General features: G+C 44.6%; 1 protein-coding gene across 2 annotated transcripts in view; it reads right to left on the bottom strand.

Moving 5' to 3' along the window:
• The window catches only part of lrp6 (low density lipoprotein receptor-related protein 6), a 47,393-nt gene that overhangs the window by 2,473 nt on the left and 29,637 nt on the right, over positions 1–15,283 (bottom strand). The window contains exons 9-19 of one of the 2 annotated variants that reach the window (XM_038707625.1): positions 14,823–15,112; positions 13,084–13,310; positions 11,570–11,754; positions 8,670–8,996; positions 7,379–7,581; positions 7,035–7,246; positions 6,759–6,949; positions 4,954–5,163; positions 2,988–3,113; positions 2,433–2,678; positions 1,086–1,196 (exon numbers count right to left, since the gene is read on the bottom strand). In XM_038707625.1, coding sequence (XP_038563553.1) covers positions 1,086–1,196; positions 2,433–2,678; positions 2,988–3,113; positions 4,954–5,163; positions 6,759–6,949; positions 7,035–7,246; positions 7,379–7,581; positions 8,670–8,996; positions 11,570–11,754; positions 13,084–13,310; positions 14,823–15,112 — 2,328 coding nt within the window. The remainder of the gene's footprint in view (positions 1–1,085; positions 1,197–2,432; positions 2,679–2,987; positions 3,114–4,953; positions 5,164–6,758; positions 6,950–7,034; positions 7,247–7,378; positions 7,582–8,669; positions 8,997–11,569; positions 11,755–13,083; positions 13,311–14,822; positions 15,113–15,283) is intronic. The other variant, XM_038707627.1, reaches the window with a different exon arrangement.

The following is a 15,283-nucleotide window of genomic DNA, read 5'->3' as shown; positions in this document are numbered from 1 at the left end:
TATATAAATATGCTAAACTATATATTTTTTTACCGAACCACAAATGTGAAAAGCCCATGAAATTAATCTTAATTTATAATATAAGGTCGACGGTAAGCAAAAGGCGAACATCGCACAGTCTGTGGCGTGCACATAACGTGACCCCTATATTCAGCATCACTGCTGCTAAATGAACGAGCACCGTTATTAAAATTTCACACAATCATCTCTCTAATAAAAGGAAGAAATCTGTGTGCGTCTGTTTGCATTTTAATTATATCAGGAAGCGTTCAGTCAATAGACTTTCAAACGTGGCGTGTGTGTGTTGCCGGGAGTGGCGTGTCGCATTTGTTGCTATTTGGACACGCAACACGTTCAAAATAAATAAATATTAGGGCTTAGGGCTGATCGCAAATAGTCGAAGATTCGATGCTTCGATGGGCGGAGCCTGATTCGCCTGTCAATCTCACAGTCGAATCTTCGCAGTGGCGTTATGAAAGTAGGATGATATAATTTTGGCGATATGGGGGAGCTCGACGACTCATTTTACATAGAACTACCGCTTTTATCCCAATAAGTCAATATGCAGCCTATTATGATACAAAATTCAACATTTAATGCTGTAAATAAAACTGAAAAGAAAGAAACTTTCAATAAATATTTTAAAGAGCGAGAATGAATCCAAAGATTTAATTGTATTTCATATTCTTTTTTATTTTATATAATTTATTTATTATGTGTAATTATGAAGTTTGTTTAAAAAATTGTAAACTTCATAATAAGCCAGCAGTAATTTAATATTTGCATTTTTTTCTCTCCTTACTGTATGAAAATAAACCGAACCATAAAAACCGAACTGTGATTTTTGTGTACCGTTACACCCCTAATAAATATACTAGAGAACAGAGCAGAGCGGCTCACACGGCGAGGCTAATGTGCGCTAGAATAAATAAAACTAACAAGCGGTGGTTTGGAGGTTAAACAGCTGTGACTCCCTGCCAGTCAGGAGCCTGTCCAGCTGCCCTTGATTTTAACCTTCCTTGACTTCCTTGCTAGAAATTAGAAACAGGTCAGACGCTGAGATCCGACAGCAGGTGGAGACTCACAGCAGCCGAGCTCGTCAGAGTTGTCCGTACAGTCCATGTTGTGGTCGCACTTCTTGTGTTTCCCGATGCACTGACCGTTGGAGCAGGTGAACTGGTCGGCGGGACATCGAACTGCAAGACAAACGTTAAACCATCACGAAGACGCTCGTCAGCCGCGTTTACCCACAGGCGCCTCTTCTGTCACATACTGAACATATTTTCCACACACGACATTTTCTACTTGTCAACTTTTTATAATTATTTCTCTCTTTCACATCTTGATCAGCAAAGTGATCAATACACGGCGTCTGATTCTAAACGCTGCTTCTTTCTTTCTTTCTTTGTTAGGAGTTTATTCAAAGCTGCGTCCCAAAGCTCAACAGGACTTGTTTTTTCCACAACCCAAATATATTCAGTTTACAGTCAGAGGAGAAAATAAACCAGAAAATAGTCACATTTTAGAAGCTGGAATCAGAATTTGGACGTTTTTTTCCTTTAAAAAAAGGCTGAAAACAATTAATTGATTATAAAAATAGTTGGTGATTCATTTAATAGTTTGAAACCAATCGATTAAATTGACTAATTGTAGTCAATTTAATTCGCAGCACGAACAGCAACAGTTCACAGCAACGAACACCTTCAAGAGGTTTAATAAGGGTAGTGCTTCACTACATGGATCTGACAGCTGTACAGATTTTCAGATTAAGATTAAAAAGAGTAGGCCTGGACAATTAAACAATAACAATAATTACTGAGATATATTTTTTTTCAATAACAATATAACAAATGTTCAAAAAATATTCAATAAATTTTTGATTTATTCTCTTGAATTTTACATAAATTGGGACTTTGTTGAGAAAAGAGGACTGAAAAAAAGCTTTTACTTCATTTTACTTGTGCGTATTTGTTGACAAAGATTTTATCCTAATTGTTTTGAATGTTGTGATGTGATTCACTGTTTGGCCTCAAGTGTTGCCCATAAAGAAAAGTTTAAAACCACAATTAACCATCAGGTTTCTTCAAACTGCCTTTAAACTCAAGAGAAATAACAATTTGATCCTTATCGTGATTACATTTTTGGCCGCATCGTCCAGCCCTAATGAAGAGTTTATAAAATATGATGTTTTGTTATAAATCTCCAAGTACAGCAGAAACGATTAGTCGGTTAATCACTTACTCTATTGACAGAAAATTAATTTTGCAGTTTCTCTAATGTGAAGAATTTGCTGTTTTTCCTTTAAATGTTTTGAATAATGTTCATTTAATAATCATTTAAGCACCAATAAATATCTGATCGGTCTCAGCAGATGATCAAAGGACCAAACAGAACATGTCCACATGATACCCGTCCCCGAGCAGACGTCCTACCTGCCTCACCTTCACACTTGTTCTCGTCGGAGCGGTCCTGGCAGTCGTTGTCTCCGTTGCAGCGCAGGCTCAGGTCGATGCACTGCCGGCTGTCGCACTGGAACTCGGACTCGGAGCAGACGGGACAGTCGTCCTCGTCGCTGCCGTCGTCGCACTCGGAATAGCCGTCGCACCTCCACGCCTGAGGGATGCAGTCCACCTCGCCGGACTTACAGGAGAACTGCTCCGGGGAACAGGTGGGGGGCTCTGAGGGAGGACCACGAGACCGTCAGATTCATGTTCGGTTTACCTCTGAGGTCGGCGCTGGGAATGACGGCGTTCCAGTACGACAACAGATTTACGTTGGAAAACCAAGATTGATGCCTCTGGTCATGCGTCTACCAGATCATAACGATTTTGCACATACAAACACCGCAGCAACACGTCCACAGATGTAATCAGATAACGTTACCACAGCTTCACTACTGTTGCTTCCGTGGGTTTTGGAACGCACCATCAGCCCTGTGAAAACCAGTAAGTGGATCTTGATTTAAAGGGTCATTTAGCGACACTTACCTCCACAGGTGAGCTCGTTCTGCAGCAGCACCAGGTGGACGGGACACGAGCAGCGAGTCGTCCCGTCTCCCTTCACGATGCAGATGTGGGAGCAGCCGCCGTTGTCCCAGGTGCACGGGTGTTTACCTGCAGGGACGGAGGCTCAGGTGAGGATTTACAGTTTAGTGTACCAAGCTGGTGGGAGGAAGGTGACGTTCAGGTCTTAGCCGTTAATAATACTTACCAAAATGTGATATATCTTTTTACAGAGCTTCGTAAGGTGAAACACAGACAATGCTCTGGTCCATTTTCAGATTTTGCTTCCTTAACATGTCTTCTTTCAGACTAGTGGAAAGAAAACATCCAAAGATACATTTAAGTAGTTTATTTTACTGCAGTTCGTCTCCGAGAGTCTGTAGATTTCTGCTAAAAATTTCCAACGTCTCCTCCCGCTCACCGGCACCGATGGAAAGCTCTCTCCCTCCTGCCCGGATCCAAATACGGTTATTTCTAGAGATGCACCAAATGTTCGGCCACCAAAATTAATCGTCCGAAAATAGCAAAAAAAAAAAACACTGAATAAATTTTACCGAACAATTACGTTGACATGTCGGCAGTGTGGAAGCATTTTAAAGTGTCGCCGTTTGCAGACGCTGTTCTGCTGAATCGTCTCCCAGCACATCCGCTCCATCTGTGGCTGACTTCTTAGAAAAGAACCGCTGTGAGTGTTTCTGTCTCTCGTCTGTGAGAAGCTGATTAAGCCAGCTAAATTTGGAGTGCACACGTATTCAAGCCTTTACGGTAAGTGAAGCGGCCCAGAGCGAGCTGACAGGCAGGTTAGAGACTTTATCCTGTCAGTTTGTCTCTTTAGTATGAAGAGAGGCTGTGAAGACGAGAACCACATCCAACATTATTTATCAGACCGGGTCGGACTGGATGGATTTAGCGCGAGGAGGAAACACATGTGACAACGTCCAGTTTTCAAAATAAGGCGTCTGGACAGGATGGAAATAATATTAATTGGATTATATTCACAGAAAGTAGAAAACATATTACATGTGTCCATTAAAAATAAATGGACTCATGGAATTTACTTCACCAGACCCCCTCGGGCCCCGGACCCCCCGCCATAGTCTCTCCACATCCAAGAATTTCTGTGCATCCCTAGTTATTTCATTTGTACCAGAAACAAATCATGAAAGCATAAAGCTGGATTTAAGCTAAGCCTGAAATCTCATTGGCTAGTGTCAATTTCTGACATCGTGATTGGTTTAGATGCGTCACGTGTCTGTGTGACTGTTCAGACATGCTGTTACTCAGTTATCAGTTTAATATGTTTTAGATGTTCTATATTATTGTTGTTAAGGATTTGATCAGATATTGGTCTTCTAAATATTGATTTTTGACTTTGAGCCTGAAATTCAGCAGTTATATACACCAAATTTCCCAGTTGTCTTCCTGACTTTATTCTGAAGGTGTTTACAGAGGGGTTTGTTCATATACCATTCAGCACCTGAATTATAGAACAATTTATTCCCCAAAACATGGCGAAAATAGATTTTTATTAATGCCTGTTGAGTATTTTCTGACTTATGAAAGCATAGATATCCAAAATCCCCTCTGTAAAAACATTTGAGTCTAATATGTCAACAAAATAAACAATAATTTTGAACCTGACTTAATCCAGTGTTCAGATTTCAGGTGTTAATAGATGCAAATTAGCGCATATTTAATTAGATACGGCCTCATTAGCATATTTAAACACACAATCTCCGAAAACGTGTAATACAAAAAAATATTGTCTGAATGTAAGTAATCAACTAGGAAAGTTTCATGGCGATATCTGTTAGTTAAATTTTTTACCCTATTCACCTGCAGCTTCAGGAACATCCAGTACAGTTCTAAGATAAAACACCAGCCTGTTTCCATTTTGTATTTCTAAAACAAGACGTTGCTGTAAAGACCTGGTGCTGTGACGGGGACTCACCGTACTCCCTCATGTCCAGCTCGTGGACGGCGTGGATGTCGCTCAGGTAGGCGATGCGAGCCTGGATCTTGGTGCGTCCCTCCCTCGTCGTCTTGTCGATGCGTTCGATCATCTGCTGCTGCTTGTCGATCCAGTACAGGTGGTTCCCGAACACCGTCAGACCCACCGGCTGCAGGATGTTGGAGTCCGCGATCACGATCCGATTGGCTCCTGGATTTTTATTTTTATTTTTTTTTAAAGAAGCACAGAGGGGATCGGGAAAAAAAACAAACAAAACAAGGTTGTAGGGCAAAAAACCTCAGGAGCAAAGGCAACAAAACGGGTGAGAAACTGAGGGGTGAGGCAGGAGGGGAGGCAGGAGGAGTGGACAGCGATACACCGAGGTCAGCTACAAGGCAACAGAGAACAGACTACAAGAGCTAAACACCAGAGTGTGGTCTTTCACCCAGCTGGTGTAGAATTTATTTAAAATAAATGTCACTACACTCCTAAATTCAAACGTTCTCAGTGCTCAACAGTGGCCCTTCTGCTTCCTGGTTAATTCTGGTAAATGGAGTCAACGTGGTGAAATATTTGTTATTGATGGGAGCGACCTGACGGGGGCAGCAGCAGCCTCTGCAGAGTAAATCTAAGTTTCTCTAAACTGTCCTGTTCAGTCTTGCGTCTGGAAGCGGGAGCTCAGGAAACCAGGACCCAGGAGTGACGGTGTGCTGTTTACAGATGCTTTACATTCCTGTCGGCCTGCGTGGGGCTCCGGGGAATCGCAGGAATGTGCTGAGCATTTGAGGCTTTCAACGCACAAACCTCCTCGAGTGCTTCAGCTGCTGCTCGACTCCAGAGAAAACTTTATTCAGAGCACTGATCCACCTCCCTAAAGCCTCGTTTCCACCAAAGTACCCGGGTACTACTTTTTAGTCCCCGGATCTCTTTTCATGGAACTAAAAGGTTCCTTCACCAGCGAAGATTAGGCAAATTCACCAGCTGACGTAGGCTGCAGGCCTGCACGCCGTACTAAGCGTTGTACAGGCATCATTATTTGTAACCATGAGCAACATTTATAAATGAACATCAGATTGACGGCAACATAATGAAAAACTACAGGCTGTGTTTGACCATTAAAGCAGCTTTTTTTGTGTGGGGGTATAATAAAGAGACGCGATAAAGTTTGTTACACATTTACACGTCTGTGTCGCCTGAGCGTCGGAGGAACGGGATGTTTAACGAGCTTTATTACCTGCTGTAATCAGCTGTCCGCTTGTTTTGGAGAGGAGGAGACTGACTTCAGCTCCGTGCAGAAACCTCCTAGATCCTAGAACTAAATTCAGACCCTGGTCCCTCCTCCAAAGGTTCCTGGTTCCGGGTCTAGTTCCTTTGGTGGAAACGCGGCTTATTTCAGGTGAAGTTTGACTGGGGCGGTGTGGCGGCCTAGTTACCTTTGGACAGGTGTTTCCCCCCTTTCTAGTCTTTATGCTAAGCTAATCAGCTGCTGCTATAGTTTCTTATTTAGCGTAGAGACACGACAGAGCATCCAACTCTCAGGGAGGATGAGAAGAAGAACATTTCACTGAATGTGGAACTGCTGCTTTAACAAATTTACTGTAGTATTTTGGTCTCTGCCTTTGATCAATGTAGGTCATCGCGATAAAAACTTGTGGATGTAAACAACTACTTTCTGTTTTTTACTGTCTTAAAAGACTTAATTAAGAAATTCTATGAGGAACGTTTATTTTCTCTGACAAGAAAATACCTTATTTTAACTTCAGTACTCTCTCCCGCCCTCCTGTAACGGCGCCCTTCAGACTCACCTGACAGGTCGCTGCTCTCGATGCGTCGCAGGTCCGAGTCGACCCAGAACAGCTTCCCCACCTCGTTGTCGATGGCCAGAGCGACGGGTTTCCCCAAACCGCTGAAGAACAAAACCTCCCGCTCGGTACCGTCCAGCGCCGCCCGCTCGATCTTCGGAGAGCGCTCCAGCAGGTTGGTGAAGTACATGTACCTGCAGGACAACGAGCAGGGAAACGGCTCCATGAAACCGGAACCAGAGCATCCTAAATAAAGAGCCGGACCCGGAGGACACTCACCCTCGCTCCGGGTTGACCACGATGGCTCTGGGCTTGTCGTGCTCTCCTCGCAGCACCACGCCGACTCTGCTGCCGTCCGTCCGGGTGACGTTGATGACGTTGGTGACCTCGCTGGTCCAGTAGATGAAGCGGCTGTAGATGTCGATGCTCAGGTCGTACAGCTGCAGACCCTGACTGGGTCCGGTCAGAGAGCTCGACACCACCGTCATGCTCTGACAGGACGAGAGCAGAGAGACGCCGCGGGTCAAAGACACATACGGGTTCTCTGAACAGTTTGTGTTCAGAGGCTACTGGAGAGACATCTTGTGGAAGCTGAACGCCACATTTTTCTGGTCTCCTCTCACCTGGTTTCCGTCCTCCTGAGCTCGGCGGATGACGTTCTGCTTGGAGTCGATCCAGTACAGCTGTTTGTCCAGCGGGTCGTAGTCGATGGCCCGGACGTTCCTCAGGCTGTGGATCGGCAGGATGATGTCGGGACTCTGCTGCTCGTCGATCACCATTCGGTTGATGGCCGTCTTCTGGCTGAACAGCAGGAAGGACGTCGGGGCTGAACAACAAAGAGGGAAACATTAAAAACATGAATGTCTAATTATACTTTTACTCCAAGTGGGGTAAAAACAATATCAAGTCTGGCTAAGGATGAACCAGGTCAAACCTCCCGACGGTTAACATTACCGTACACATTTTAATTATTATGATAACCGTGTTTGATTAGCGCGCTTAGGAAAAAAAACTCAACGTGGGTTTGTTTGGGTCAACGACAACACGGCGGAGATTCTTCAGCTGCTCTGAAGCGTGGTCGTATTTAGGTTTTTATAAGAGTGCTGAAGGAAACTTTTAGCTTTGGTTTGTCTGTCTGACTTGCATAAATACATTAATTCTAAAAATACAGAAATAGCCTTTTTCTGTAACAAAAATATATTTAATTTTAATTTATTTATGTATTTAATTATTTATTATTTTTGGTCGCCCCTAAAATGAAGAGCTGAGCTACCTGGTGAGTTCAGAAAATATGTGACTGATACTTTATTCTAGCAATTGTTGCAGTTAGCATAGTGACTGAGCCAAACTCCATTCGGAAAACGAGCATTTTAAAACTTGTTTGCTTGTCATATTTGCTGACAGACCTGAAAAAGCATGAATTAATATTTTTAACAAATCAGCATCATGATGTCGTTTTTTCTGCATCAGTTTGATCCGTTTATTGCAACTAAATCACAGCAAATTGGTTATTTTATTTTATTTTTAGCTGTGGCTGGTTAAGGTCTAAGTGACGCGTTTTGTGTGAAACCAGCATACGATGTTGTATAAAGGTAATAATATTTCATTACTATTTCTTATTTGATGGGTTATTTGGGATAAAGCATAAAATTAAGCATTCAATTTTAAAAGTTTAATAAATGCAATAATGATGTTTCCTACGTCAACAAGTAATCGTGTTTAAAAATTGTAAATGTGACCAAAATAATCCTGATTATGATTCTTGCGATAATCAAGCAGCCCTATAAGGAACTTCACCGATTTCTATTCGTCTCTTAAGTTTCCTGGATGCGTTTAAATATTTCACAGCTGCCTCAGTGTCTCAGATGTTGTGGTTTGAACAGCTCATGTTATGCAGGTTCACGCCGGCCTCACCGCTGCAGGTCTTGTTGTCGTAGTTAAGGGAGAAGTGGGCGGGGCATCCGCAGACGAAGCTGCTGACGGGCACGGCGAGGCACAGGTGGGAGCAGTGTCCGTTGGTGGAGGCGCAGGCGTTCCAGCCGCCCTGTCTGGACGAGTGGAACACCAGGATGTCCATGACGTAGTCCAGGTGGCCCTGGATGACGGTGCGGTTCTGACCGCTGGTCTTGTTGGCCCGCTCGATGCTGCGCTGGCTCCAGTCGGTCCAGTAGATGTAGTCCTGGTACTGGGTGAGGCCGAAGGGGTGAGGGAGGTCGTCGGCTATCACCTCGCGGTCCTGACCTGCAGGGAATCAAGACACACGGGAGACGTTTTTGTCAACTGGCTGAAACGTTTTCTCCAAAAACTAAATAGAAAGTGACTCTTTTTATATTCTTATGTTTGTCTCTGTACAGTTTTATGTTCATCGGATAAACGCAGGAAATGTCTGGATCTGCTTGACTTGATCAAAGCCTGGTTTATCCGCCAGGTTTAATTATGATATTTATATAAGTTGTCATGTTTGATTTTATGTATTTCAGACAACCGTGTTCACAACAATCCCACAGGAAAATAACCTCCGAACCAAAACCAGACGAAGTCTAAATAATGAGGAACTTGTGAAAACAAAATGTTTTGCAGATTTTCTCAGTGAACAAAAACTAAACAATGTCAAAGACTGTTATTTAGCTGCACTAATAAGCAGCAGCTTTGTCTCTCTGGTGGTAAACGTTGGCTACAGAGATAAAAAATAAACCCATATTTAGCCGACAGAAATATTTCCAACACTTCTAAACTTGTTTCAAACATGTCTTCACGGCATACAGGAAAGCACCAATATCACGATTCACCACTTGGAAGGACTAAAAGTTAAAAATACACAAAGAAATAGAGTAAAATTTTGAGCTAAAACTCAATTAAAACCAAGTGCCAAACTTTACACTGCATCACAAAACAGATGAAAAATAATAAAGACTCTGGTGCAGCAGACGTCTGCCTGTGAGGGTTATTTTCTGTCCTCGCCCCGAGCCAAGACCGAGGCCTGCACACAAAATTGGTAGTGTTGTAAGAGCAGTGAGAGTGTGTGCTGAGCCTCTGGTCTAATAACAGCGTCGTTTTAGGAGCTTTCTGTGAGGAATATTTTGGTCCTGGTTTAGGTCCACCGACGTGCTGAGTGGGGGAAACACTTCAGGACAGAACTCCACAGAGCACAGCAGCTTTTGTTTCTGCGGCAGCAGAGGAAGAAACAGTAGAAACGGTATAAAGCAGAGAGGACAAGAAGAGGGACGACAGACTGTTGCAATTACACCTTCAGCATCTTTAACGTACTGACGGCCGGCAGGTCCTGGTGGCAGCTTTCGGTCTGTGCACGCAACTGTTAAGTTCACAGTCACATGATACACCGTTGGGAAGCTTAAGTCCTCGTGATTCGACCAATGCAAACCAGTACAATCAAGATAGACGTGACTCACCTATGAAGCCTCATAGAAATCCACCGATTTATTATATTCAGACTTAAACGGTCTTGTTACGTTGTCAAAGGTCCAGACGAACCACTCCAGTAAAAACATTTAGTCCAAAACACATTATTCCATCAGTAAATCCCCAGGGACTGCTGCCGCATCGCTTTCCATTAGCTGACAGAAGTGCCTAATATTTCATTATAACCGTAATAACTCTGGTTTGGAAGTAAATAACTGCGGTATCTTGATTTCAAAATGTCTGCTGAACTCTGACTTTTTGATTGACAGCTAATCCAATAGGAGCTCTCACAGTTTCACAGCCTACAACAGCCAATGAGAGCCCGCGCTGTAAGGAAGGGCCAGCCCGTTAGTTCCTGGGTAGGCCAAGCCAATTGCAACCAATTGACGCTTTGTGTAGCCAATAAACTTCTGAAAATAAAGCCCCTTTTCCACTGCACAGTAACAGCTTGGGGCGGCACGGTGGTCCGGTGGATAGCCCCAGAGTTTGCGCGTGATCCGCCTTTCGCCTGATCAGCTGGGATTGGCTCCAGCCCCCCGCAAGCCTGTACGCAGGATAAGCGGTTGACGATGGACGGAACCATCTCGACTCGCCTCTGTTTGGTTTTCCATTGTGGAAAAGTTGTACTTGTACCTGCTACCAGGTACTTGTTCGTATCACATCTGTCACGGTTCCAAGCGAGATGAGAAGATACTAAAATGTGACGTGAGGTCAGAGAGAGTCGTCACTATTCACTGCATCATCACTGCGCGCCGGACAGAGGCCAGCAAAAGAAAGTTTTATATTTTACAGGTTTCGTATAGAATTTCAAGTTTTGAGGTGAGAAATCTATGACAGCCAGCTAAATTGAGGGGTATTATCTGCACTGGAAAACGGAGCAGGGCCAAACCGAGTCGAGTCGACTTGAACTGGTACTGGTGATGGAAAAACGGCATAACTGAAGATCTAGTTTCAGCTAGGAAGTTCATGATGTACCGGCAAACGAACATCAGCGGAAAGTTGCCGGCTAATATGGAGGGACGCCGTTTTTGAGAAAAAAACAAAGCTTAGTCATATCATCCGGCTGTAGTTTTCTGCATGCACGTGTTTGCAATTACTTTCAAGTGGAAATGAAAATCGATTACTGTGTGTTCAAACTTAGGAGGTTAAACTCATTAAAAACCAAGTCAGGGGCTACTGTCAGTTTGTGCCAAGGCCCCTGTGAATCTGTCTCCTGACATATGTTTAATTAATTAATAAATAATGAAAAGCAGGTCAGAAAAATACCATTCCAACTTTTTCTGCTGAATCTGTGAAACTTAATTGTAATAATTGAAGAAGTCTATCTTCGCATTGCTGTGGTGGATGTAAACGCCACGCAGGAGATATTTATTCTTACAAATGTCGACACTCACCGAGCATGTTGGACGATTCGATGAGCGTTGTGTCGAGGTCGGTCCAGTAGAGGCGGCGCTCTGCGTAGTCGATGGTGAGTCCGTTGGCTCGGCCCACGTCGGCCACCAGAGTGATCCGACCCGTCCCGTCCATCGCCGCTCTGTCGATCTTTGGCTTCCCGCCCCACTCAGTCCAGTACATGTACCTGCGGAGAGGAAGCACCAGGCGCTCTTACTCGTCTCTGATCCATTTCAGCCTCTTTTATTGCTTATGCTTCAAATGACTAAGGCTGCAACGATTAGTCGACGTGTCGTTACATAGATGCCGTTTAAGGGAGAGATCGCAATCTAACCGCAGTGCACTACAGGAAGTGCTGGGAGCAGTATCGCTTCCTCTGTCTGCCATGACTGCTCACGAAGAAGCGGAAAGTAAAGTAGAAAGAGGCGAACAGCAGAACGGCTTTTGTTTTTACACGTTTTGTTCACTATTTCATCACTAAATACACTTTTAAAGCAGCTTTGAGGAGAGAAATCGACTGTGTAGAACTTGAATATTGGCAGTTTAACCAAAGTTGATGGCGAATCGAAAATGTGCTCAAACGTTTTCGGGGTTGAGAAGCTCCACAAGCACCCGCGGGGTTAGCGGTGGCGGCCGGCCGGTGCCAGTCACGCCCACAGAGCGCTCTGGTCCCAGTTACAAAACCACTGCAGCAGCAACAACAACAGAGGAAAGGCAGTGTTTCCTATACGTTTATTTTATACTGATACTTATACTGGCCTATTTAAAATCTTATTTGATTGCAGCTCTGCGCCGCAGCGTCTCTCCCCACCTCTCCCTCGTGAACACCGCAGCACAAATCTGTCCAACGCAACGCTGGCAATGTCGGAGACCCAGCTTTAAAAAACTGTTAGTAGTGAGTAATGTACGTCAAGGAACATCTGGCTCGCGGTGTCACCTACAGAACATTCTCCACTGAGTTACTGCCTAAAACCTATAAGCACTTTTGAAAAAGAACTTTATTGTTCTAAAAAGACATTGTTAGTGTACAGATGTGGTCACACTACTTGCTTTTAATTTCCTTTACTTTAATATAGTTCCAAAGCAAAAATCTTTGTTCGACAGTTAAAGTTTGTATAAGGATATAGGAGGAGCCTGCGCCGTCTCGTCTTCTTCACTGGTTTCCCCCTGGCGCTGATACTGGTGTTCACTCTGAAGAGTAAACCTCGTTCACTTAATGGTAACGTTAGCTAGTCAGGCTGAGTGTTGGAGATCAGTAATTCAGTTTAATTAGTTAAATGGTGACAAAAATAATTGTGACTAATCGAATAAATAATTAAGAGATTAGTCGACTATGAAAAGTTGCAGCCCTACAAATTACACTTAATTCCTTTCACCTTACTTTTAAAAAAAAACACCTAAACGACTGCTTCTTGTGCTCCTCGCACTTCAACTCCTCACAGAAAATGGTAGTGGCGCCAACTTCTTCAGGAATAGGACTAATTTATCTGATAAACTGAACCTCCAGGGTTCTCACCCTTCAGCGGGATCCAGAGCCAGAGCTCGTGGACTGTCCAGATCCTTCCAGACCAGGACCTGCCGGTGCTGCCCGTCCAGTTTGGCCACCTCGATGCGATTGGTGCCGGTGTCGGCCCAGTACAGGTTCTTCCCCAGCCAGTCCACCGCCATGCCCTCCGGGTAGTCCAGACCGAACTCCACCACGTGCTCCAGAGCGCTGCCGTTCATGAAGGCCCGGCTGATGGTCTGCAGGGGGGACGAATTATTGATTATTGATCATTCACGTGAATAAGGAGATGCAGGCTGTTAGGACAGAACTGTATTACTGTAACGTCTTAAAAAGAAGCAACTTTAAAAGAGCGGCATCACGACAGCGCCGTGTTTCCTTTTTGTCCCCACGCAGGCCTGATGTAGATATATATCTATATCAGGATGATCAACAGGAGGAGCGCGTTTCTGTTAGTGGTGGTCACAGGAAATTGATTTTCTTAATATTACTTCATGGCCCCATGTTTAAAGTCATTTCTGCACCACTGCTGTCACGCTCACTTAATGTCACACCTGTGTCATCTCATGTTCGGCTGTTACTTCAACGCCACATATTTCACAAAATTCAGGAGTGGCGAAAAATTTTGTATTTTGTGGGTTTCGTGCATGGGCGTGGAAAAATGGCTCGCTAGCGCCCCCTACAGTGCAGCCCCCGGGTAAAGTTTCACCTACATGTATGTAATTTCTGTGGTACGTGTATCATGTCCAGACGCATAAAAAAGCCTCTTGGAGCAATTGCCTAAACCCAACAGGAAGTCGGCCATTTTGGATTTAACGGTCATTTTGGGCGATTTACACACTCCGTACTTTAACGAACTCCTCCTCGGGATTTAGTCCGACCGACTTCAAATTTCTGCTGTGCCTTCTAAAGGCATTGACGATGAAAAGTTGTGCTATCTGTGAGTTTTCGTCGATGGGCGTGTCCGTGGCGTGGCGTCAAAGATCAACTCTTGGCCATGACACAGGAAGTTGTTGTAACTTCAGTGTGCATGCTCACATCTGAACAAAACATTACGTGCTTGATAACCGTCATGCCCCGAAGACATCTACACGCCAATATTAATTTATATTCATAGCGCCAAGTGCTATGTAGCGCCACAAAGGGGACACAGGAAGTGACGTTTAACACATTCACGCAGCGTCCGAACCGCGTAGCAAATTCACAGCCGCACCGGCAGAGCTCCAGAATATGCAGCTACATGTGCGAGGGCCCGCCCAACGCTGCTTGCAGCTTGCATCATAACAGAGCAGTGACGAGGAATTCACACTTATTTTAAAATACTCTGCTGTGATCATTGAGTTAATGAACTTTATGTGTCTCTTTTTCAGGATGACTGAATTACGTTTTGATGCTTTCGTGGATAAATTATATATCTGTTATACTAATCTAATATTAAACTAATAGAAAAATACTCTTGACAATATCAAAGTACTCGTTGGATGAATCGATCGCAGCCCTACACAGCCTTTAGCCCAAATGTTTGTCTGAGGCTCTGAAGAAAATAAACGGAACCCTCTTCTATTTGTACCGACGGGGATGACGAGGATCTCATGTTCAGTCTGGAGAAGAAGAAGAAGAAGAGAGAGGGGATGGAGAGATGGAGCAGGGGTTATTCCCACCCTGGCGTCTCCTGGGAGCCCATTACAGCGGGGCCTCCAGCCAACCAGCAGGACGTCTGCGCTCACGCGTCCCCGCTCTCTGAAACTCACCTTCAGAGTGATGTCGGTCCAGTAGATACGGTTATCGGTGACGTCGAAGTCGAGCGCCGAGGCCTCCTTGACGCCGGTGAGCGGGATGGCCACGTTGTTGTTGTTGGTCTCCAGGGAGATGCGGCGGATGTCGGTGTGGCGGGAGAAGAGCAGGAAGGCCTCGGGGACGATGCAGGTCCTCATGTCGGCGATGAGCTCCAGGCCGATGGGACAGCCGCACTGGACGGCCTGAGGCTTGTAGAGACAGAGGTGGCTGCAGCCGCCGTTATTCTCCGCACACGGGTTCGTACCTGGGGGGGGGGGGGGGGTCACAGGTGAGACATTCAGAGGGGACGGGTTTATAGATGTTGCAGAGACGGCTCGGATAAGTAACCTTTCTGTTTCTGGCCAACTTTAACAGAGTCAGCAACAAATCCCACATTTAAAATTCAATTCAAAATCCGTGCATTCAGACCAAACCT

Source organism: Micropterus salmoides, unplaced genomic scaffold (genome assembly GCF_014851395.1).
Source record: "Micropterus salmoides isolate LMB-PRFRI ecotype aquatic unplaced genomic scaffold, ASM1485139v1 Ms_hic_scaffold_9, whole genome shotgun sequence".
NCBI classification, from domain to species: Eukaryota; Metazoa; Chordata; class Actinopteri; order Centrarchiformes; family Centrarchidae; genus Micropterus; species Micropterus salmoides.
Note: the sequence above shows the minus strand (reverse complement) of the source record. Positions and strands in the feature narration are given on the sequence as shown.